Source organism: Lathamus discolor, chromosome 1 (genome assembly GCF_037157495.1).
Source record: "Lathamus discolor isolate bLatDis1 chromosome 1, bLatDis1.hap1, whole genome shotgun sequence".
NCBI lineage: Eukaryota > Metazoa > Chordata > Aves > Psittaciformes > Psittacidae > Lathamus > Lathamus discolor.
Genome location: NC_088884.1, coordinates 81,993,334 through 82,019,416, shown reverse-complemented (window position 1 = coordinate 82,019,416; position 26,083 = coordinate 81,993,334). Strand labels below are relative to the sequence as shown.

Sequence of the window (26,083 nt, the reverse complement as noted above, 5' to 3'; positions counted from 1 at the left end):
ATGGGTTTTTTTTCATCATTTACTTCCTGGGCTTTCTGTCTGAAATTGGTTGTGGCTTGCACTGTCATCTGTTGTTCTAGAGTTGTGTTCTCCATCTGTCTTCTGCAGCTCTGGTTTTGGGGTGACATGCAGCATCAGTCAGTGCCAATAGCCAGGGCTGTGCTGGGGGATTGCCAGCGAGTGACACAGTGTAGAGCAGCCCCATTCCTGAGGAGCAGTAAGCTAGTGGTTCATTCCAAACTGTTGGATTATTGTACGGTGTGGAATTGCTAAAATTGTCTTCACACTGCATCAGAAAGGACTAAGTGTTTCAAGCATTGTATTTATACTCTCATGGCTATGATTAGGTGCTAGCAGTGATATTGCTTGTGTATTTTTGCATTGGTCAAATACTTCATTCAGAAGAACTGCAGTGTAATAAATTCAAGGAAACCATGAGCAAGTCATAGACTAAGCAAACAAGTCCATTAAAAGAAGCCATCCATGTAACAAGCTTCTATTATTTGATACTCGAATTAAATTGACTTATTTGATACTCGAATTAAATTGACAGCTGGCTCCCAAACAGTACACTTTCTTTGGTAGCTGGTTCCCACATAGCCACTGGGGAGAAGCTTGTGGTGTAAATCTCTGAAAGTGATAGTGTTTGCTCCTCTGAAAATGCCATTTGTTTTGAACTCAAGTTTTGACCCTTCTCCCTGGTTGTGTAGGTCATGTTTCCTGCACTTTGTTCTCAGTTGAGGGCTGAGTTTTTCCAGCTGCTGCAATACACCTTTAAGGGGGTGTCAGCAATCAGTCCAATGCAAACCACAAATGCATGGTAGTAAACTGAGTATTGAGCTTTTCTGCTTGATGATATGTGGTAATAATTTATACTGTTACTCCAGGATTCTTAGGACAGCTTGTGAGGGAGACTTTTAATCCATGTCCACATGGATTGCCATCAGATTTCAGAGCTGTAAGTCTTTGTACGCTGTGTAGACGTTTTTCAATTTGGCTATGGAAGGAGAAAATGGGATCCACCGTTAACCTTTCTTTGTGCTATTATAACTGTAGCACTGATAACATTTATTACATCTGGCCTATACAATTATTTGTAAGACATTGGTGGGAGCCTACTCATCGAGATTCCCGACTTCTGTTTTAGGGTTTTAGGAACTGAAAACTTGTTGTACTTAAAGGTATCATAGCTCTAACCAGCACCACTGTTCTTCTTTTAAGACTCATCCTGAGATTTTTTTTTTTTTTTTTTTTTTGCTTCTGGTAAGAATTTTCCCTAGCTAAATAAATAATTGCATTTTTCCTCCTGTGATACATTTCTCTGTGTAGTCTTCTGGACAGTGGCAGACACAGGCTACAGTAGAGTATATTAGGCAGCTTTCTAATCTGCCAAAATCCTGCACTCTCTTCCAGTTGGAGAGACAGGACTCTTAACTTGGTCAGGTTCTATTCATAGCTCTGCCTCAGTAGACCTTGGGCAATGCTGGTGGTTTGTTGGTTTGTTGTTTTTTTTCCTGAAGCTCTTGAATAATTAACCTTTCCAAATGGTCCTTCACAGAAAGAACTGGGGAGAGCACATAGTGTAGTGAAGGCAAGAAAGAAAATGAGCAAAGGCAATCTTGAGTCCTGTTTATCTGTGTCACGTACTGTCCAGTAGTATTTTTGAGTTGGCTATTTTTTAGTCGGCTAAAAGTCTGTCTTTCTGATGTTTTGGATGCTTCCAAATAGAGTACAAAATCAGTACCCTTAAACATCTTTTTGAAACCGGAAATATGGTCCACTCCTGATGATTGGTGAATTCAATAATAAGTTCACAAGGACACAAATAGCAGTAGCATATCAGACAGTGGGAAGAGTATTAGTTTCTGTGTATCAATGTTCCTGTTCCTTTGAAAGGTTTAGTAGCTAGTAGATCTTGCAGTCAGGACCTCTCAGTGAAATGCTGTGCTGCTTTAAGGTTTATTGCCTTGCATTGTGAGAGATTTTATTTTGCTCAAAGTCTTCTGGGTTGCATTTGCTATAAATGTGATGAAGAATTTAACTGAAGTGCCTCGTGCCATGTTCATTTTTTATTTTCATTTTTTTCCTTTATCAGAACAAAAATACAATAGGTAAATTGTGTGCAGTTTATCATCAGGGTTTGCACTAACTGCGGTATTAATCCTGCACTGTATTTTACATGTTGGATGTAACAGCTGCAGTAAATAAAGAGGAAAAAAACCCCAATGATTTTGATAGTTGTATTCATTTTTTGATAGTTTTATAAATCCTATCTGGATGTCTCTGTTGTAGAATTTCACTCTAGCTTCAATAACTCTCTTCATGCATGAAGGAGCCCACGAGAGGCTGAGACTGATTGGGAGGATTAGGAGACTGAAATGGAGCATACAAAATTCTATGGAGTTTTTTTTCCAATGTTGGGGTAGACCCCAGGCAGCAATGAAGGAGCTACCCAGTTTGTTCATTCCCCCTGACTCCTCCCTGCAGCAGGACAGGGGAGAGAATCAGAAGAGCAAAAGCAAGAAAAACTGATGGATAAAGGTAAAGACATAGCAAATGAAGGAAAGAGGGAGGAGGAAAAAACCCCAAGTAAGACAATCACTCACCACCTTCCATAAGCAGATCAGTGCCTGGACAGTCTCTGAGCAAGACTACTTGCCAGTTTTATTGCCAAACGTGATACTATATGATATGGAATATCCCTATGGCCAGTTGGAATCAGCCTACTCACTGGGATGTCAGAGTGAGAAATAGTGAAGGTCTTGACAATGCTCAGCAAGAACTAAAACATCCCTGTGTTATCAACACTGTTTAGGTCACAAATCACATACCATACAGGTTGCTGGGAAGAAAATAAGCTCCATCCCAGCCAGACCTAGTACATCAGTAAGTCTGCAAATTCTGTTCCTCGTTTTTAGTAGCAGGGTATGAATAACTTGCATTTGAAGATTGTGTTAAGAGACATTTTAGAGTTTCTGTAAAAGCAGTCAGATTAGTATTGATGAATAATAATCACCCACTTTGGTATGTGAAAGAGTTGAGGAGGTGGAAGCTACATTTCCAGAAGAATAACAATAAGCAGCTAGGAAAGAAGAAAAATAAGGAGCTATATATGAATTAAAAGACTGTGAGAGTATTATGCTCAGGTATCTCTGACTTGGAAATGTAGAGGTATTGTAGGAAGAAGCATCAGACTGTTGTGTCATCAGGGTAGAGAAGGATGCAGAGCAGATTTGCAGGCTTGTCTCAATTTTTCTTCTTTCTTTGTGTTACATTCATGTCATCATGGGGGACTTTATTACAATTTATGCCAGGCAGCCAAGAAAACAATCTCTCTGGGAGCCTTGGTGACTAGCAACTGGGTTGACCCTGGGCAGCTGTCCTGGTTTCAGCTGTAACAGTTATTTTTTCTCCTTCTTAGTAGCTGGTGCAGTGCTGTGTTTTCACCTTTAGTCTGAGAACAGTGCTGATAACACACCAATGTTTTAGTTGTGGTTAAGTAGTGCTTACCCTGATCAAGGACTTCTCAGTCTCTGATGCTCTGCCCGTGAGGACGGGCACAGGATGCTGGGAGGAATCAGAGACAGGATACCTGATCAAAACTAGCCAAAGGGGTATTCCATACCACAGCACGTCATGCCCAGTATATAAACTGAAGCGAGTTACCTGGGAGGGGCAGATCGCTGCTCGAGTCAGTCTGGGTATAAGTCAGCAGGTCCTGAGCAATTGTATTTTGTATCACTTGTATTTATTGTTCTTTTTCCTTTTCCCTTTTTAGTTTCATATTCTCTCCTCTTGTTATTTCCCATATCATTATCATTATTAGTGGTAGCAGTAGTACTATATTGTACTTTAGTTATTAATCTGTTCTTATCTCAACCCATGGGGTTTACATTCTTTTGACTCTCCTCCCCATCCTGCTCAGAGGGAAGGAAGGGAGGGTGAGCGAACAGTTGCGTAGTGCTGAGTTACCAGCTGGGTTTAAGCCATGACAATAAGAAAGTAGACCCACTTCCTAGCTATTAAATTGTAAAAGAGATGAAAAACAAATGTTGAAGAAAAAATGTTCCAGAAGCAGTGACAGAATTTTGCTTTATGCTAAGGTACTTACTAGATGATGCATTTTGAAGGGTAATTTCAGGATGGAGCAGTTGCCCCATAGTATCTACCTCTACCAGTGTTTACAGTATTCATAGCTGCTGTAGACTACTTCTTAGCTCATCCAAAATTACATTATTACTGCTTAGTGCTGCAGTAACTTTTAAGAGCCTGTGAGGTACCATCTCTCTTTTTGGTTTTGTCTGTAACTGCAACAAGACTCGGAAGCCTCCCCAGTTTTAGTTTGCCTGCTTCAGTGTGCAGAGTTTAGATTGCATCACTTCCTTGGACTCCCAGAAAACAGAGTCTCCTAGTCTTCATAAGTGACATACATTATCAAGTGTTTTTGTTTGAAGAGTCTACAGGATAACAGAAAACAGTGGTCAATGCCCCAGGCCCGTCAGTGTTTAAGAGGCATTTAGAGAATGCTCTAAAAGCACGCTTTAACTTATGATCAGCACTGAAGTTGTCAGGCAGTTGTACTAGATAGTTATAGGTCCCTTCCAACTGAAATATTCTATTCTAAGTTATAACTTTGGTCTCCAGCAGGTGGTAATAATCATTCTACCTGCATTAAAGAAATGAATAGGATTTTTTGCTGAACTCAGTATGGACTGTGGTGACCATACTTTTTGTTTATTAACACAAATATGGATTGACTTTTGCCAATTGAAAATTATATTTTCAGTTTTTGTTACTATTAAATTCTTGTTACTATTCTGGTGCAATTAAGAATGCAGAACTTGAGGGGTTTTCCTTGGGTCTCTAGTGCAAGCAATCACGGATTTTATTAGCATTCAGAAAGCTCTATTTCTTACATAAACGCTATTGTTCTCAACATGACAGTGTGTTGAAAACCTTGCCGTCATGTCTCTTGTAAGTGTTGGGCTGCTCTGTGGAAGAGGATATGTTAATTAGTACTATGAGTGTTTTATATATCCTGTCTTAACACATGATATATGTGAAGGAGAGCAGGGAGTCTCTTGCAAAACTTACTTTGTGCTAGTTAAACCCTTTGGAGCCTCTACATATGCCAGAATGTATTTGTTTATTTAAAAAAATTCTATCTGGTTTTATTTGCAGAATTTATAAATCTTATAGGGTACACAAAATTTCTTATTTTTGTTATTTTGATATAATTAAAAACTATTTTTATTTACCTGAAGAAAATAATAATAGTCAAAACTGAGTATTTGATGCATTACATTTAATTAATTAGTTAATTTAATTAAAACAAGTGGCTTTTTTTTATACCATACAGTCTTTCTTCCTGGACAGCATTTAACTATCATTTACAGTCCATAAAAAAAAAAAGACTGTTAACTGACCCCCTTGGAGATGCAAATAATTCTATGGGATTAAACTAGATACTGCTTTCTAATTCCCTTGTTTTGTTAGGAACAGATGGACTTTACTTCTTCAGATCATCATCCAAACAAAAAAAGAAAGGTAGCAAATCAGACAGTACTGCTTTAATGCTTTACTGGGGTGTGCATGTGTGTGTGTGTCTATTGTGTTTAAAAAGAAAATCAACCAAATAAGTACTTAAATAAAATGCTGCAAAAGCAGAAATACTTGTACAGGAACAGGATGGTTCTGTTGCATGAGCAGTGTTATTCATCGGAGGGGGACTTCAAGTCAAGTGAGGTATTTCAGAAGCTGTGGGGTCTGTCGTGAAAATCTCCAAGAACTGGAGAGGTAATGATGTGATTATAAAAGGTGGCACGTACACAAGTGTCACAAGTGACATCTGAAAATGAGGGCACTGCTGTCTTTGTCATCACTTGAAATTCCTGGATGAAGGAACCCTGGCCACAGAAAAGATTTACAGTGTAGCTTTTATGTGTCCTCACTGCAGATCTCTGTATGTCACATGTTGTATGATCATGTTATGTGCATGTTGTATGATCATGTGCTTGGTAGTAGTTAGCATTTTATTTTGCAGAAAAGTTACTTAGCAGTCCTATCAACAGAATCACTCATTTTTATTTTTCCTCCAAGTATGATGAAATTGATATATTTTCTATGTATGGCAGGTATTTTCCTTTGAACAAAATCAAACTGCCTATTTCATAGAATCATAGAATAGTTAGGATTGGAAAGGACCTTAAGATCATCTAGTTCCAACCCCCCTGCCATGGGCAGGGACACCTCACACTAAACCATGCCACCCAAGGCTCTGTCAAGCCCATCCCTTGAACACTGCCAGGGGTGGAGCATTCACAACTTCCCTGGGCAACCCATTCCAGTGCCTCAACACCCTTACAGTAAAGAACTTCCTCCTTATATCCAATCTAAACTTCCCCTGTCTAAGTTTTAACCCGTTACCCCTTGTCCTGTCACTACAGTCCCTGATGAAGAGTCTCTCCTCAGCATCCTTGTTGGCCCCCTTCAGGTACTGGAAGGCTGCTCTGAGGTCTCCACGCAGCCTTCTCTTCTCCAGGCTGAACAGCCCCAACTTCCTCAGCCTGTCTTCATACAGGAGGTGCTCCAGTCCCCTGATCATCCTCGTGGCCCTGCTCTGGACTTGTTCCAACAGTTCCATGTCCTTTTTATGTTGAGGACACCAGAACTGCGCACAATACTCCAAGTGAGGTCTCACAAGAGCAGAGTAGAGGGGCAGGATCACCTCCTTTGACCTGCTGGTCACACTCCTTTTGATGCAGCCCAGGATATGGTTGGCTTTCACTTGAAGACGAGAAATTAAGTCATTTCATGAAATGGAGAGAAAAGAATTGGCTACTTGCAGAGTTTCCTCGGACCTTTCTCGGCCATGTCATGTAGCGACTTTCTTTCTTAGACAGAGGTCCTGATGTTCTAGATCAGGCACTTCAGTGGTTGTAGTGAAAAAAGAGAAAAACCTTCCAAATGTTGCATTAAGGATTTTTTGTTTGTTTGTTTACACTGGAAGGTTTTCTTCAATATCCATCTAAATTTGGTATATTGTGGTTTGGGTGTGTGTTGTGTCTTCATCTTGCCTTTTTTTCTTCCCTCCTCTCCTGGTTTAATATTAAATAGATTAATATTAATTTATTGTATAAATGTAAAGGCACATGATGTTTCTGATTTTGCAGCATTGTGTCGTTTTAGCTGCAGATATTTGGTGTGTATTTCCCTCTCTCTGTTTTGTTTGTTTAACTCCTTTCTATGCATATTTCTACACTAGTAATTCATCAACTTGAATAGTTTAGGAAAAAATAAATGATGATTTAGGTCTGGTTCACATGTGGCTTTGTTGTTTTGTAGGTTTAACAGAATTATGTTTATGTTAGAAAATACTTTTGTGTTTAAGTGCACTCATACAAATACAGTAAGCTTGATGCTAGTTAGCATATTGCTACCGAAGTGGCAAGCCAGTGATTTCAGTAATCAGGCTTCCCAATGAAGCATTTTCAGTCAGAACATTGTTCCCCTCCGGTGTCCTGACTCACTGTGATGAGATAACTGGCTTTTGTTTGCACCCACCGGCTCTCTGTTAATACATTGACGTAAGTATGATCCTTGTGCTGGAATATGTGGAGGTGGAGGGTTTTTTCTGCAAATACAGAAGTTAACATCAACTTGTCTTCTGTTTTCATATATACAACTAGTCTTGTTATCTCTGAAAAGTATTCAAAACAGCAGGATAAGAAGTTGAATGAATAACTTTTCTTTTCTCCCATCTCTAGAACAAAGGAAGAATTATGCACGAGACAGTGCCAGCAGCATATCCGAAACTTCCCAGTATCACGTAGAGGTGAGACGATGAATGGAGTTACAGCTTTCAGTTATTTTTTCCTACATGTTTTTTGAGGATGCTTATGCTTGAAGGCATATACATCTTCCAAAACATCCTGCCAGCCCGAGGTCACTTCAGATTAGATTACACAGAAATGTCTCAAATTCTGCAGCTTTACCATAATGAGCTGAAATTTTTATGTAGAAGTATGTAAGCAAAGTTCTGTGTAGTTTGGCAAATGGACAGGACTTCTCAATGGGATATCAGTTCACCGTGTTATGCTGCCCTGTCTCTGAACCTGGCTTGTTGCAAGCTTGAGGCAGAGCTGTTGGCTGTTGGCAAGGGACATTTATTTAAAATGAATACTTTAATCAGTTATAATCTGCAGGGATGACAATATTCAGAAAGAGCTAAGCGTTAACCACTAAAAGCCCAAATTTGACTACTATGAAGTAGTTAAATATATTCTGCCTGTAAAGATGCTTCTCCAGCATGAAGTGCTAAGTGTTACTTCCTATCTTAAGCTGCTTTGCAGAAGTACTGCATGCTGCTGTCATATTTTATTCAGGAGTAGATATATTTAAAATATTCAGCAAAGTAATCCTGGGTGCCCATATGTAGCCTGTTCAGCACTTTTGGATGCAGTGCTTCATTCTGTAGTCTTACTTTGGCACAAACTTTCTCCCACTGCCATCAGAGCACTATTATGGGTTAGGCCAAGTCTTGCAGATAACCATAGGTTCTCAGCTCATTTTTATTCCCTAGATTTTAAATTAGATGTAAATTGTGAGATCATATGCAGAAGAGTCTTAATTTCAAGTGCTTCTATCCTATGATCAGCTTGCAGATGAATAGTTGTGTTGTTTCTAATTGGTTATTTTTCTTCGGTTTCTTCATAATGGTTTTGGTACTGTACTGGCATAAAAATTAGTACTTGTATTTGAAATCTAAGCATTTGCGTGTGAGCAGCCAATAGACAGTTTGTTTCACTTCTTAATTCTTTGATTATATGCAGCTCCTGTCTGTCATTACTAACTGCTGTTATCCTGTAATAGAAGAAAGTACAATTAATTCTTCGTGGTTTTGGTTTGTTTGGTTGGGTTTTTTTCAAATTCTTTAAAAGATAAATGTGCAGCACATATTAAAATTGGTTCAGTTTGAATGAGTGTAACCAGGTCTTCAATAAGAATGTGAAGCTGTATTTAGGCCTGGAAAAAATGAAATAGTTCTATGGTTTTCTTGCATGGTTGGCATATTGAAGGAGGAATTGTCAAAACCATAATGACAGGGAAGCTAGTTGAGGTGATGTCTGTGAGGTAGTATTTGATTTCTAGAGCATTAATTGAATCTGGAGAATATTCCAAGTTGATGGTGAACAAAAATATTTAGTACACTACATTTCTGCTGTGATCTGCATAAAAGAAGAGTCTAGCCTGTCCATAAGGTATCCCAGTCAGATGCAAGCCCATCATGATAGCCATTGGCATGCTAGCTAGTAGCTCTGGAAGAGATGAGGGCACTCCCAGTTGGAGTGGTGATGGAGGTACACAGGCAGTGTGTTTCTGGAAAGCTTCTGCTGAGGCTTCCTGGATTCAGCTTGCCAAGAAGGGCAGGTTTTCACTCCTCAAGGAAGCTAATTAAATGCTCAGGGTTTAATTCTAGCATTGCTATGTGAAAGATCTCAGAATATGCCTTCAAGTCTAACCGCTTGCTGTGGTGAGGAAATGACAGAGGATGACAAATAGTGAGTTACAAAAATCAGTTGACTTCAAGTGGCATCATGGACTAAACAACCTCTTTTACGGCTTATTCGTGGGATCTGTCATATACAAAGGCACTTTTATTCATTAATAATTTGCATTGCTATTTCCTGGCAGTTTGAATACTGACAACGCCTAGCAGTGGGGAAAATTACAATTATTTTTTTTAAATGTACATCCCATTCACTAGCACTTGACTACCTTTGTTCTGGATCGAAAAGAGGCAATGATTACAGTGGATGATGGAATAAGGAAGCTGAAATTGCTGAATGCCAAAGGCAAAGTGTGGACTCAAGATATGATTCTTCAAGTGGATGACAAAGCTGTCAGTTTGGTGGACTTGGAATCAAAGGTAAGATCTGTGAGTGGCAGTCTCATTTTCAGAGAGAGGGAGAGCAAAAATGGAAACGGGCAGAAAAATGATGTAGGTGAGATTCTGTATTTTAATTAGCTTATTATCACTTTCCCTTTTTAACTCTTGCAGCTTTTCTGAGATCAGGACATTGTATAGTAAGGTGGTGTTTTGTGTTTGTTTTCTTTTCTCTTCTGGCAGAATGAACTGGAGAATTTTCCTTTAAGCACAATTCAACATTGCCAAGCTGTGATGAATGCATGCAATTACAATTCAATTCTTGCATTAGTATGTAAAGAACCAACCCAAAACAAACCTGATTTGCATCTTTTCCAATGTGATGAGATTAAGGTAAGATAGTAATGAAGATCTGCTATGACTTACTCAAATAGAGGAAATATTGTGAATTAGCAAGTACAGTGGATAAAATCAAATGAGGTGATTCTTAGAAAATAATTCTGTTTCTTTTTTTCTTACAAATATGCTTTAATGCACTTATGTTATCCACAGTACTTACAATATGTTAATAAGTGTAGTGCTTTTTTGTCTTGTAGGAGAGTAGTCCAGTATGCAAGCTGAATCCTTAGTGCGTGTTCAAATATGTTGTTACTGTAAATATTGATTTTTGGGCTCTGTAGCTGTTCATTTAGGTTTGCAAATGAGTAAATCCATGGTAAAAAAAGTGGTGTAAAATAGTTTGTGTTGTCACATTTATCTTATGATCTGCAAAGAACTCATCTGAGCCCTTAGTCTTACCTAGTCTTTGCCCTTTTCCTGCTCTTTTTGTCACTGAACAATAAACCTTCTCTACTTTCTCACATTTCTGCATCTCTGCTCTGCTGGAGTGATAATGAAAAGGAAAATACTACTTGCAAAACAAGGGACAAAACAAGGAAGGAGACTATTCGTCTCTGATTAAAATATTTCCTTCAAGTGTAAATATTTTTTAACGTATTCTGCAATACTTCTTTATTTCCAGGGTTCTAAATTTTAATTTCTGTTACTTATTCTATATGATTGGTATGTCTTTAAATTCCAGTTGATAATTTCATGGGGATTTTTTAAAATTCCTTTGCAGTAGTTCATATCATTGTCTTGAAACAACAGATTGCTAATCACCCTATGCAGCCGTTTTGAAATCGATATGGGGAGAGTGGTGTGAAGATAATTGGCTAATTGTGGATTCGTTGTGCAGAATTTGCTGTTCAGTGAAATTTGGGATCCTGTGAAAAGTCCGGGTGGCATTAGCTTAAATAATGCAGGGATCCTTTGTGAGCTCTGGTTGGACCCAGCTTTCCAAAGTGCAGAGGTGGTCTCTTTCCATTAGACTTTCATCTTTTGAAGTTGTTCCTCTGTGTACAAGTAAAAATGCAGGGCACTTACACATGAGTTGGAAGTCCAGGATCTCCCTTTTCATCTGAGGTGTTGTTTGAATCTGTGAGCATACCCTAGGTTTTGTTCCTTACCCTGGAGACTTGGCTGTTTTGGAAGGTTAGGTCTTTCTTCCATGCTTTATTGCTGCTTTTGATTAGAAGTTACCATGAACCCCAGGAGCCTTTGCAATAGAAAATTAGTCAAAATCAATAATACTTGGAACAGTCAATATTTTGTAAACAAAGAAAGTATGCTAAATAATAAAGGGTATGATTAATGGAATTCTTCTGGATTTAAGTTCCTCAAATCCCCTTAAGTTTTTTCCTGTTAATTCTTTAACCCTAATGTATCCCTTGTCCGTAATCTGTAGTGTCTTCTGGTTACAGCAGAAGTTACACATTCCTCCCAGAAAGTTATGTACATCTTCACTATGAGGTACAAAGGAAGATGTGGACCTTGTAGAGTGAGCCAGACACTGACATACTCGGGCTTTGACAGCCTGTGTAGGAAATTAATTTGGCAGCTGAAGAGATGTAACAGAATCCTAGAGAAGCTGTGACCTATTTAATGAAAGATCTATTAAACTAATGCCTCAGACATGCATCAAACTTTCACTTGGGGGCCACTGGTGGAGGCAGACTGTGGTTATGGAGAGGCAGGAACCTATGGGTGTGCTGAAAAATTTATCTTCTCTTACACTGAAGAGAAATTGGGGGCTATCGTGGTTTCCTAAAGGAAGCTTTATCACTACCAGTTACTTTCCTAAACTTTTATGTTGCTACTATCTATAGCAGATAATTTTTGTTAATAGTATGTCTTTCCCCTAAAATACTTGAGAAAAACAAAAATAACTTATGCAAAGGGGAAAAAATAGCTTATGCAAGAATGGTGGACTTGAGATAATTACAGCTGTTCAGACAAATTTGGTATCAGATTACATACTCATCTGGTGATAATGCTTGAGGTTGGAACAGTGACAAAAATGCTAACTTGCAAACAATAGCATTGTGTATTCTTTTGTTCTGTGTATATGTAAAAGAATTTACCCCAGAATTTTTAAATAAATGGCGCTTGATAAAGTAATCTGGAATCTAAAGATGACCTAAAAAAGTGCATGAGTAGGTACTTATTTCATATATATGGATAGCCTAGCTGATAACTGATGGTTTCTGCTTCTGCCTCTTTAGGCTAGCTTTATACATGAAGATATTGAAAGTGCAATTAGTGACAGCAAAAGTGGGAAACAAAAGAAGAGGCTTGAAACACTGAGGTAAAAACCTAACTTCTTGTCAGTATATGGGTTTATCAAATAATGTTACAGCATTCAGAAGCTCTTCAGGTTTGCCTGCTGTCTTTTGCTCTTTTTTTGCGAGTTGAAAATATACTTCCAAAACCATTTGCAGAAACCTTGCTTTAATAATTATCTATGCTTTTTCAGTTCATAGCATCACTCTTACCTTTCCTGATTCTACCTTAGTGATGGGAATAGCTGACATCAATGCCAGATGCCAGAGAATAGCATTGCATGTCTCAATTCTGCATATGGGTCAAGCAGTTCAAATTTAAATGAAAAATGAATGCTTCATAACTCCAAATAAATAAGATTATGTTAAAAGGTTTTGGGATCTAAAGATGTTAAATGAAACAGCAACTGTAGGTGGAATAATCTTCCTGCCTGCCTGTTCAATGGTGCTGAAGACTTCTTGTTTCCCTGGTAGAGAAAGCTTCTCTGCCAGTTGGAAAATGTGGAGGAAAAAGAGGCTGTTGGGTTCAGAGAAGAGTAATACAGAAATGAAAGGTAGCCAACAGGCATAAAAACAAGGACATAGGTATATTAGACACTGAACAGCAATGGTGGTAGTTTGTTGAAAAGTTAGTATGTAACTGCATCCTGATAGTATCTCTCAGTAGCACTTAGTTTTATGGTTCAAATAGAAAAGTCTTTGCTGGACAAAAATTATTAAGTAAAAATGTCACCATTACGTGAATGAGTTTGTAACAATCTTAGTTACCTGTTAAATTCTGAAAATTTATGAAGTTTTCCCAGAGTAAAGGATACTCCTATAAAAACAAAACAAAACCAGAACTGTGTCTAACTTTATCCGAGTTATTTATTTAATTTAAAATTAAATGGGTAGCCTTTACTGTTTGTGGGACTAACAAACAGGTACTAGCACAAAGAGGCAGTCCAGGACCCAAACACATTGGATGTTCAGGGAACGTAATGAGATATAATTGGGAAAAATTATGTAGGTCAGTACATCTGATGGAAAAATAATCCGACATATCAGTCTCTGAGGGCTTATGAAGTGAAGAGGTCATGAGTGCTTAATGCTGGTTACTTGTCGTTGTGTCATGTACGTGCTGGCATTGGGAGGAAGGAAAGGTGAGGGAAATATTTCATTGTTCAGTGTTCAAAGACCAGATAACAGTTGACATTTTGTGTTGTTGAATGTGGTGGGATTACTAAAAGGTGAATTTAAGGTGAAGATCTTGCTTTTGCATAAGGGCATGGGGAAGGGAGGGGATGTGTGTAGGTAAAGCAGGAGTTATTGGGATTTTTTTTGTCTGCTGGTATCAAGCTGTAGATTGACTTTGAAGACCTCTTTCCTTATGGTATTTAAAAACTACACTATGAACTGGAAAACTGCAGATGGAAACACTGATACATTTGTATCAAGGCAGGTTGTAAAAAGGAAAATCAGCCAGTAAATTTAATTGGTTTTGTTGGTAGGGTTTTAAGAAACAGGTGGTTGACAATCTAAGAAATTAAGGGACTAAATGCCCAACTTGTGATTACTGAAAGGTAGCTTCTAATGAAAACTTTCACACAAAATGGAAGTCCAGCCAGTAGACTGCATATGGTAATAAAAATTCCATTTACTAAACCCAAGCCACTGAAATTACCTGCATAAACTGGCAGATCTCTAGATACTGTGTTCTCTGGCACTGTTTGGGGATTTCCCATGTGGCCATGCACCGAAAAGTTTTGCTAACCCCATAACCCCATCATGGAGTGGAGTTCCTACTTGTGCTTAACATATTTAGACATCGTGGTCTTGAGTACTGTTTACTTGGCAAGCCCATGCTGTGTTCAACAGTAAAAGAGGTCCTTGTGAAATCTCCTTGTCTTCTCTTATTAAGCACAAGAAAATAGAATGTTTTTCCTTCAAGTGTCACTTGTGGGCTTTCTATTTTTCCTCTAGAATGATATCCAAAGCTGACAGTGCTATCCCACCGCCGCCGCAGGCTCCTGCTCCTGTGCCACCAGGGACCATCACCCAAGTGGACGTGAGAAGCCGCGTGGCAGCATGGTCTGCATGGGCTGCTGAGCAGGGCGAGTGTGAGTATTCCTGAGAGCCCACCACTGCACAGTGCAGTGGCAAATGGTTGTTCTGGGCAGTACATTCATGTGATGCAAAAGTAATTTGGAAAGATCACTTTCATAAAGATTACAGTAATTGAATCCAGATACAGAAATGGCTGTGCAAGATCATCCCTCTGTCTGCACTGAGAGCAGATAGGAATATTCTCCTGGTCTACTTTGAAATGCCCCAAGCCACCATTGCCTGATCTGGGGAATAAGACCTGACTGTCATAATGTGACTTGTCATTTACTTGCACTTACCCATTTTCTGCATTTCTGTTTGGAGCTGGTTTTACTTGTGTTTAGCTGTGTTTGGGGTGTGGGCTACCAGTTTTAACCCGAGCTTTTTTGTGAACGTAGTAGTAACATTCACAGTAACCACCACTGTCATAACTTGAGTAATTTAATGATTCTTTCTCAGTAACATGAAGAGTGTAGGTCAGATATTTTTGAAAATTAAAAAATATAATCATGGATTAAAAGGTGACTTGAGATCAGCATTATTTATTTACTGTAGGTTTATCTTTGTAATGGCTCGTATGGCTAAACTAGTTCTTTTTGTTGATATTGTTTTGGTTTTTCCTTTTTTGTAAAGCCTTAATCAAGGAATGCTGTAACATTTTTAATGGGTTTGGATTTTTTTTTTTTCTGGTTGTGGGGGTTTCTCTGTTTTTTGTTTTGCCACCTCCCTTTTCCCCTTATGGAAACAGTTTTGTATGTATCAGATTTCTTTGAAAAAAGATGTTCTTTGAAGAAATAAATCTCCTTCTGTAAAATAGACTTTAATAAGGTGAAGTTGAGACGTTTTCTGGGTTGTTTGGTTGTTTTTTTCTGTTGTATGTTCGGTCATTTTTTGATTAGTAGATACTAAAATTTAAGAATCGGATGTTATTAACCATGGAGTCTTTTTATTGTTCTCGATTCATTAAACTGTATCTCTCAACAAAATACATGACTATGCAAAAGAAACAACTAAAAATGGTCAGAGTAATCTGCTATGATTTAATCTATTTACCTGCAGTATTATATCTGTCTTGAGTAAAGGCGAGTTTGTTCTTCTGTTTGACTTCTCACTTCAGAAAAATTTCATTAGTTTGTCAAATATCTTGCCAGACCACTTGTGGATCTGAGTTCCTGCGGTTCCTTTTATTCCACTTGTGGATCTTTTCTAGAATGTATTTACTAAAATCTCACCTGTTAAAAAATGCAATGTAATATTTAGTGTGACTTAAAAATGCAGAAATTACGATTTCTCAGAATGTTAACTGTTGTTGTTTTTCACTAAAAGTTACTCTGTCCATTGTTATTTAGAAATACCAGTTCTGTCACTTCATTACCTCCCATTTCTGAGTTGCCAGACTTCATACTCCTTTTTGCTAATTATCTTTTACATTAAATTGTCTTTGAAGTCATGGCTACTCTTAATTGCTTACTTCTGCTGGAGTAGCTTTCAGCATATTTTGCAAAATGGGATGATTTCTCATTATGTTGTATTTATAAACTGCCATCTCTGCTGTAAATTTTTTATTCAGAACCTGGCTAACCACACTTCTGTGGTTAACTTCATTCATTCAGCTAAGCTGACTGAAAGCTTACACCTAAGATTCCTGTGAGACTTTTAAGGATCAGGCAAGATTTTCAGGTTGTGTGCAGTCCTTGCAAAGTGAATGGTACAAGCAGTTTTGTCCAACTTTTTCTTACAGTAGTATAGTTTAAAGCATAAGCTGTATAGGAAGTTTTGATTACTAATGTCATGTATATAGATGTCTTATTTTCTTCTCTTTTCTGCAGTTGAAAAACATAGACAATACCATGATCATGAAGAAACAGCAGAGATGATAGCAGCCCGGATTGACAGGGATGTTGTAAGTGAGAAACTACAAGTGATACTGCCTAATGTTCGTGAAATTTTGCAGCTCTACTTCATAGGAAGCCTTTTTCTACGTAAGGAATTCAGTTCTGCAGGAAAGCTTTCCAGGAAGCCTACGTTTGGGTGGTAAACCTAAAAGTGAATAGGTGGTAGTTCTTTCTCTTACTTTTTTTCCCTTAAAAAAAAGGGAGGGGGGATGACTGAATGTTGATATAAAATTTTCTACTATGAAGAACTAAAAATACAAATAGTAATTTTGTCTGGTAGACCAAATTCATCAAATTTGTAAGGATAAATAATTCCATAAATTTAGTGGGACTTAGACATGTGCAATACCTGGAAAATAAGCATATGGTCATTTCTGAAGACAGTTGTACCATGTATGTGTATAACATAAACTTTGCTTGCTATATGAGCAGGTCCTATGATGTATGTAATATCAAAGATTACCCCATTTGTCAGTTTTAACTATCTACTTTTCCACTCTGCCCTCAGCAACATCAGAAGGTCTTGAGGGGAGCATGTTGGGGCCTGCTGAATTGGTGTATGTGTTTCTTTTCCCCAGGGGCTCATTCATTCTCCTCCACTCGCTCTTTGAAAGCAATTCTTCAAAGAGCACTTTTCTATAAAACTACATTCTGACATTCAAAAAATAGCTTAATACTTAGTACTAAAGGAGATTAGGAAGTTACACTGTTTAGGAAAAAGCTGTCTCTTCAAATAATTAGAATGTTTTTCATGTGCTGTGAGAGAAAATACAATGTTTGAACAAGTTGTGTAATTGCAGTCTGAATTTAATAATGTTGTTGCACATATTCTAAAAATTTCCAGTGGCCCAAAGTTCTTAAAAATCTGAGATGTAAAATACTTCACAGGTGTGTTAAGAATATAATGAATCTAAATATGGAAAGTTCTAGCATGAACTTCGTTCTGAGGAAGCTGTTGGAAGCTGTGGGAGAGTGTGGTCATTTGAATTTTTGGAGTATTTCTATTATAAACTTGTGGAGAAACTGACTTTTCTTTTCTCCCATAGCAAATTCTGAACCATATTTTGGATGACATTGAGTATTTTGTTACCAAACTTCAGAAAGCTGCTGAAGCATTTACTGAACTTTCAAAGAGGAAGAAAGCGAAGAAAAGTAAAAAGAAAGGACCTGGAGGTGGGAGTTCTTCTGCACACGTTTCTGTTTCTCTAAGGATCATTGAAGTAGCTAGCAAATGTGACCTTTTATGTTGGGTTTTATTTTTTTTTTTTTTTCACTAATGTAGTAATTTTCTTTGAGCACAAAAATATCCTATGCGATATTTTCGTCGAGGGAAACCTATGAAAATCAGGTGCTTGAAGTTAATAGGGAGTGTTTAATAAGAGATGTGACCACAGAATATACTCACTGTCATGGTTCTATATTTACAAAATTCTGTAAGTTTCCAAATTCATTATGTATTTATCTGTAATATTTGTAGAAGTTATATACCATATACATGGATCTATAAAAATCTAATTTCGTTCACAGAGGGAGTTCTTACTCTCCGTGCAAAGCCACCACCTCCAGATGAATTTGTTGACTGCTTCCAAAAATTCAAGCATGGCTTCAATCTTCTGGTAAGTGACTGCCAGTGAGTCATGCAATAATGGTTTTCTCCTGGGATAGCAGACGTTAAGTGTAACACAATCTTCGTTTTCTCTACCACTACAAATTATTTTGGGTGCTGGGTTTGCTGCATTGGTTATCCTATGTCTTATTCCACTAGTATGAGTGAAGAACTAAAATTGTGGTGAAAGGTGGAGAGGAAAAGGAATAATCAGTAACATGATTTTCTTTGTTGTTAATTTTAAGTTGCGTTTTCTTGGAGGTTCCTGCTTTTCCAGAGGGTGTGGATGCTTTATTGTTGATACCCCTAAGAGAGCTGAGGTGTCAACAAGGTCATCTTGTCTTTGGGAATGCATTAATCAAGTTTTCTGCATTTTACCTAACTTTCATGGTGCCTTGTAGAGAAACCTTGGGGGTCTTAAACGCCTTACTGCTGCCAGCCAAGCAGAGGTGGTAAAGTCATCCAGGGAATTGTAAGCCTGAACCTATGTTGTCTTGAGTCCCCACTGCTCTTTCAGAAGGAGCAAACCCACAAGCATCCTCTTGAAGAATGCTGATATACCTGGAAATATAATCTTGTTTGATCCTTGGGTGATGCACAGGAGGGTAGCTCAGCTGATACTTGACTGGTCTTGGACTTCAACCATTTCCTTCTCCATCCTAGATTTAACTGGGGCAAGAGCAGGGCTGGCCACCTCTGGCCTAGGTTTCCTTGGGGCTTTGGGATACTGCTCCTCCACTTCTCTACACAGTGACTAGATGAGCATGCTTCTTTTTCAGCATTCTTGTGTTTCTTCTTTTTCTGGCTCCTTAAAGACTTCTACTTAAAATTCATGAAAGAATTTCTAGGAATGTCTTTAAGGCTCACAGCTCTGCATGCTTGCCAGCATCACCAGCTGTGGCCTTAATTTAGTTCTGTTTTCCTGTGCCCATCAAACTCTCTGTGCTTGTTGGTATCATTACATAGGGCCTTTCTGTCCTCAGAATGCTCCATCTGACAAATTGGTTCTCAACAAGCAGAGATGTTAATTCAGTAGTCTTCTGCTGGCATCTCCTCTTCTGCAAGTGCTATTAAAAGAAGGCAGCAAGTGGGATACCTTCAAAGCATTTAGTTTGAGATGCTCTCTTCCAATTGCTGTGGAAGCTGTGCCAAATCATTCTTGTATTGACTGAGTCAAATAAGTGTTTTTTTCCTTCCTCTTGGGGAATGTGTTCTGATTGCAGGGCTATAAGAGATACTTAGAAATGTTAAGAATATATATATTAATGTGCATATTATTATTTATATATATTATATGTATTAAATCCTATATTGAATGCTGTAATTCTGACCTTGAAGGATTGGTGTTTTGGAGGGAGTGAATGTCTTAGAACATGCTGATCTTTCTCAGTAATAGTGCTTGTAGTGTGGTTCTTTTTCCCCCCATTCTGACTCCTCACTGTGTTCTGCATTTGAACTAGTTTTTCACCCAGGAACAACTTGTGCATCTTTAATCTTCATCTCCTGTGCAAGAGAAGAAGGAGTTTTTGTTTTAGTGCTCAGCAGCACCTAGGACCTGTTTTCTAATGTTGCTCTCGAAGAGCTTTGTGCTGTAACAGTTCTTTACTTCAGCATTGTTGCAGGAGCCACAAAAGCCTGAAATTTCACTTTATGTCAGACATGAAGAACTGTATAAAATGAAGAGTCCATTTTAAAAATAAAAGGAGTAGCTAGAAGAATAAAATCTTTGCTGGTAGAATGGAAACTATTTTAAAACACGATGCCAGAAGCTTCTAGAAAATGTGTACCATCTGTCAAAAAAACCCTTTAGAAAGACTAACAGTGAGCTATTATGGCTGAAGGACAATGTATAGGAACCTATTAGAAGTAAAAACACATTCTCCTCCTTTCTTCATTTGGGGGCACATTCTGGAAGGCTAGATGTAAAAGCAGATTGAGGCTAGCCAAAAGCAGTTTGAGGAACAGACAGCAAGATGCAATAAAAACTACTATAACTTTTTAAAATGCATTCTGGTGTGTTTCTTTCTTCTGGAGCCTGCAGGGTGAATGAGTGATCAGTAAATAAAAGAAATCTTCAAAGGAGGTGTATCAGAGAAAGTATATGATTTTTTAGTGTGTATATTTACTTAGAAAAGCTTGATAGTGGACACTATGTTCATGAAAACCATTTTTTATGGGGGGGGAGCACAGGAGATGATCTGTTTCAAATTGAAGAAGTGGCAGTAGGTTAAAGAACAGATCAAAATGGCAAGTTACAGGTAGATGACTAGAAACCCTGCTTGAATGGGCATTCAGGTGTTCTGGCAAATGGGGAGTGTAGAGTCTACAATTGTTGAAATATCTCATGATAGCAGATAAAGAAACAGATGAAATTCAATATTGATAGATATGGTAGTCATGGAAAGGTGGGGAAAAATCTAATATATAAAACAAATTAGAACAAAATCTTGGTGTTGTACAGATACCTGTGAGAATATCATCCTTGTTCAATGGTGATGAATCAAGCAAATGTTAAGAACCATTGGAGGGTGGGAGGGGAGAATTAACAAATGTGCTGATATGTTCCTTAACCTGATTTTGTTCCCAGTGTAATAAAATTGAGAAGGTACAGGGAGGACAAAAATGCTTGAAAGAATTACTTTACCTTGAAAGAGACCAAGGAGTGGAATAATGTGATAAATCTGTAAATTGTTACAAAAATCACTGGAAAAAAGTGAGTAGAGAAGGATTGCGTGGTTTTCATTTGTAAGAGAACTACAGCATACTAGAGAAACCAAGAGGCAGCAAATTTCCAAAGGAGATGCTTCTTTACAAAGTATATAATTTTGTCCTGGAACTTCTTGTTTTGTCCAGTAGGTGCTAAAGATATACATGGATTCAAAAGCAATTGGATGAATGAGCACTTAGTGGATATTGCAGACAGACACTGGGTTTAGGTGGGCCTCTGGCCCGAACAGTGATGGCCATTCTTATGTGAAGTATTTATTGTCATTAAAGTTAAATGTCTTCTAAAATGTATCATTTTCCCATTCCTTCAGGCCAAATTAAAGTTCCATATCCAGAACCCTAGTGCAGCTGAACTGGTTCATTTTCTGTTTACTCCACTACATATGGTAAGGCTTTAAAATTTTCTCAGTCTTTTCCTTCAAAACTCTTCTATTTATATGCTCTATAACCTTTTCACTGATAACAAGATTGAAATATTTTGTCCCTGGATAATAACTTATGAGAAATGGGTGTATCTAGTGATGAGGGTCTCCTGAAAAATTAATTTATATCCTTTTCTGCATATATGCCTTTTATTAAATATATTTACTTAATTCATCTTTAGCTTTGTTTGTTACAGTTTGCCATTATAATATTTAACAATAAAATATTAAGATACTTTACATGATGCAGGAGGAGAGTTGAAATCATAGCCATATGTCAAATTAATGGAAATATGTGTAGTTTTGATCAGTAGAGCAAAAATAATATCGCCAAAAGCAGGTCTAATTATAAAATGGTGACCAAACAGAAGTTCTTCTGAAATAAATGGTTTAGTTAAGCTGTAGGACATTAAGACACATTGTTAGCTTCTCAGAGTTTTGTGAGGGTTTTTTTTTTTTTTGTGAGTAATAAACATTCCCTAGCAGCACTATAAGTAACTTATATTCACAGTAACTTCCTCACTGACAATCTGTATGTGTTTTGGATTATTTTAATACTTGCATTTAGGTGGTACAGACAACAGGAGGTCCAGAGCTTGCTAGTACAGTACTCAGCCCCCTCCTAACAAAAGATACGATAGACTTCCTACGATATACCGTCACCAGTGAGGAAGGACAGTTATGGATGTCATTGGGTGACACGTGGACCAAAGCCAGGTGAGAAAAAGCCTTCGTATATTTTAGAGATGATCTCTCAACTGAAGTTTATTTTGACACAATCTTAACCAGGTTACCCACCCCCCAAAAACCTCAGTATTAATTTGGTAGGCTTTGGGCTCTTCACAACTGTTCTTTGAAGTTTTTTGAAAGGAGCTCTTTAGCCTCAGTGCAATTTGGGAGTGGTTTGATTTTAAGTGGTTTGATTCAAGGAGGGAGAAAATGCAGACAGAAATTTTGTCCATGGTATCAAGAATTATTTAGGTAAAAAGAACACGCCAAAGAAAAAGCTTAAATTACCAAAGTCTCTTTTAATCCTTACTTATGGTAGGTAAGTACATTTGATGATGATTAAGTAACTTGGCTGGAAAAGTATAAGGTATTTTGAGTTTATTCATATTTGCTCTTAGATTTCAAATTTAAATATAAACACCTACCAAGTGGATTTCTTTAGTCAATTAATTGATTAATTAAAAAGTAGTTGAGTGTTTTGCTGGAAACGAAGGCTGCATGGAAAGTTTCTAGAGCATGGAGTGACAATCGTCAGAGTAGGGAGAGTGACATAAAGGTCTTTCCCTTCCTTGATGTTGCTCTGCTGCAGGACTACAAATGTCCAGATTCATCCTTCAGGCCTATCATTTGGCCTGCTATTACAAAATGAGCTCAAAACAGGAATTGCAGCTCCTTGTGATTGCCAGGGAGCTTCCCTAAGCCAAGTACCATTTGCTTGCCTTTACCTGCTTCAAGCTCTGTTGGCTTCATAGAAGCTTGTGGTGGGACTGGCAGTAGAAATTGCCTTACACCGTGGGAGCCCTGCGCAGGGAAAATGGATCACTGGGTAAAATAATGGGCTCTTGTCTTGGGAAATATCATCATCGTTTGTTTAGTCCATCCTGATAAGAAGTTTAATGGAAAGAAAAGTAGCTCTTGTCAGTCAGTGAAGAATGAAGTTGGTTGACCTGTGCAGATGAGAAATGATGGTCTGATTAATCTCTGTATCCAGAGGCACACTGTGGTGTGGTGTAGCTGGAGAAGTGAATGATAAAACTCAAGGGTTACTAACCTAGCTCAGGCCTGCTAATGGGCTAGTAGCTGCTGACTGCTCCTGCAACTTGTGTGACTGGCAGCATTTGTTCCTTTAATTTGAAGCAGTATTAATGAGACTGTTAAAAGACTGTAATGTAGATTCCCATTTTTTTTTCCACTGTGAAGATACCATGTGCTATGTATCGTGCAAAGCCAGAGCATGAAAACTGTAGCTTTAGGTATTTTGTATTATAATAGAGAATGTTAATGGAGCTCTGAAAAGTCATACAGTACTTTAAAGAGATCAATCTGGACTATAAACCAGCATATGTGGTGATAATTCTTGTATCTTGGAGTATGTAGAGTTGCATTTCTTTGTCAGTAAAAGCTCTTACTTAACTTTTTGTTTTAGGTCTAGCTAGGCCCCCTAAGCTTCCATGCTCCATACTGGCTTTCAGACTTCCTTATAGAGCAGGCTGTTCCTTTGAAATTTTTTGTCTGGTGCTTCCATACAAATAGAGCATTGCAGTATTTTTCCCGTTTTAAGAGTTAAAACAAATCCTAGATTTATTTGTGATTGATTCTTCTGTTACTCATGCTTTGCTACAAGACAGATATTTGTTATATTTTACCACTGGCACATCCTTACAGCAGGAACAGTTTCTTTCTGCAGAACACAGCAAGGAGCATAGTTATGGTCAATAAATGTTTTTTGCTGATTTTCTGTGTTCTGACACTATTCTGCCTGTACTGTAATCCCATCCTTTCCTCTATGCTAATAAAAATTCTGAAGCATTTTTATTTTCAGGAAAACCTATGAAATCAATATTTGTGTGGCCCTTGATACAGATCTCTAATTTACTTTTCATACAGAGCGGATTGGCCCAAAGACCATTTTATTCCACCTTATGTCCCCCGTTTCCGAAATGGTTGGGAACCTCCTTTGCTGAACTTCATGGGAGCTCCCAAGGAGCAAGAACTCAATCAATTGGCTGAGTCTGTGGCAAATGTTGCAGAGCAACAACGGAAGCAAGAAATGAAAAGACTGTCAACTGAGGTAGGTTACCTGCAACAACGCTTTGTAGATTAGGTGAAGGCAGCACCAACTGCTTCCTTCATAAAGAAGACATTCTTCAGCATTGTTGGAGTAACTGTGCTCTGATGCCTCCTGCATCGGTGAAGTTCATTACATTTATATTAAAGTTATACAAAACCAAAACCTGTTCAGCTACCAAAAAAGCAATTAGGAAATTGCCTGTGCTTTAATTTTTGTCAATATTTGAAGAATATATGTGGATTTTGTTACTTGTTTGGTGTTTTTATTAATTCACACAGAAAGCTAATGCCTTTTTAAACATACAGAAGTTTTACTTTTGGAAGCTTCTTGTGGTTGGGAGGACATAAGTTTTAATTTAAGATTTGAATTTATTTTTGTATGCTAGTTTTAGTTTAAATCAAGTATGAGCTAGTCCATGGTCCCCTGTTAGCAGCTGTGGTATGAAGTGCACCTAACAATTTTCCAGGTTTGGTCCCTAGTCTTCCCCATTTTCCTTGAGTACATGTTAACACCATCATACTGGATTTTATCTTAATTTTATGATATATATATATGTGTGTGTGTATTATCTGTTAGTGAAAAAATGCACATAAGGAAGAAGATTCAAGGGAAGAATTATTGGGTGTTATGGGATGGCGTTCTCTTCCAGAGCAATTCTTTTGTAGGAGACAACAACGCTTCCCCAGCAAAAGTTTATCAAAGCTGTCCATAGAAAGCTTGTCCCAATAAAACTTCGTTTTCATGAAAATATCTTTTAGTTAAAAAAAAAAGTAAAAATAAAGTCTACACAGCTATAGGGAAAAACAAATTGGGTAGAAAGTCTGCCAAACAAAGGAGGATAACATGGTACATATTTGATTACTTAAAACACCATTTGGCTTTATGTCTAACAAGATATATGAGAATAAATGTGCCAAAACCTAGGTTACTGCCAGTGACTCATGGTGAGCAAAAAAACATTTAGTAAAGCTAATGGGTACAATAATGTGAAATATAGCTGTTGCCATTGGTGTCATCCCCTTCTCTAGTCATCTCCTGATAAAGTCTCATCAAACATTAGTCTTAGTTTCACTGCTGTACATTCCATGCAGGGTTTTTGTTGTTGTTGTTTTTTACATTAAGCTCCTTCTAAATAATAATTAAAAATAATAATAAAAAAAGGTGTTGAAATAAGAGCACCATTGATTTTTCTCCTCTGATGATTTAATTTATTATTTATTCTTATTAATAAGTTAAAACAAATTTGGGGGGGAGAATATATTGGGGTAATTTGATTGCTTGTGTCTCAGGGAGTTGATTTAATTCTTTTTCATGGTGGTAATGTTTGTTGGACTGGTAGTTGTTTGCCAAGTCATTGTCTTAATCTTCAAAAGACATAAATCATATATCCCAGTCCACTTGTGCCTGTCACCTGGGGGAACTGACGGACTTGGTGATCTTAAAGGTGTTTTCCAACCTAGTTGATTCTATGATTCTGTGTCAGGTCTTAGTTTCATGAGTGTCGCTGATTCCCGTGTAGTCTTGAGCAAGTCATTTAACCTTGGCTCCTTGGCTCCCCGTGCCACCAGTGCCTCCTCAGCACATCCCTAGGGTGAAAAGTGCTGAGCTGCTTAATAGCTGTGAAATGTTGTGGGTGCTCAGCTGGAAAAAGCTGTGTGAGTGCAAAATGCTATTTGTCTGCAGCAAAATAACTGCTCTGGAGTGGGTGATACCAGAATAAATGTTCTTTCATAAGTCTGCTATAACAGCTTGTTTAACAAAGAATGCTGGAAAAATGAGAATATAAATGTTTGTGTCCTATCACTAATTGGCCTTGTGTCTCAGTGTGACATTGCTCTCCAGAGGACCAAGGCTGCATATTGAGAGTTGTGGCATGCTGGGAGTGGAGAAGGGGTGCATGATGTGGCTGCCCTCCCTCCTGGGCAGGGGCTGCCAGGGCATCTGACAAAGTGCATTGGAGGTCCCTGCTCATGCGAACTATGTTTCTTTTTTCCATTCCTAA

At 38.0% G+C, this 26,083-nt stretch overlaps 1 protein-coding gene across 8 annotated transcripts in view; it reads left to right on the top strand.

Moving 5' to 3' along the window:
• The window catches only part of EPS8 (EGFR pathway substrate 8, signaling adaptor), a 135,410-nt gene that overhangs the window by 85,195 nt on the left and 24,132 nt on the right, over window positions 1–26,083 (top strand). For all 8 annotated transcript variants that reach the window (XM_065683259.1, XM_065683294.1, XM_065683249.1 and 5 more), the window contains 11 exons: window positions 7,767–7,834; window positions 9,767–9,928; window positions 10,130–10,279; window positions 12,490–12,572; window positions 14,509–14,645; window positions 16,461–16,534; window positions 17,573–17,699; window positions 18,054–18,142; window positions 21,171–21,245; window positions 21,850–21,998; window positions 23,898–24,081. In XM_065683259.1, coding sequence (XP_065539331.1) covers window positions 7,767–7,834; window positions 9,767–9,928; window positions 10,130–10,279; window positions 12,490–12,572; window positions 14,509–14,645; window positions 16,461–16,534; window positions 17,573–17,699; window positions 18,054–18,142; window positions 21,171–21,245; window positions 21,850–21,998; window positions 23,898–24,081 — 1,298 coding nt within the window. The remainder of the gene's footprint in view (window positions 1–7,766; window positions 7,835–9,766; window positions 9,929–10,129; window positions 10,280–12,489; window positions 12,573–14,508; window positions 14,646–16,460; window positions 16,535–17,572; window positions 17,700–18,053; window positions 18,143–21,170; window positions 21,246–21,849; window positions 21,999–23,897; window positions 24,082–26,083) is intronic.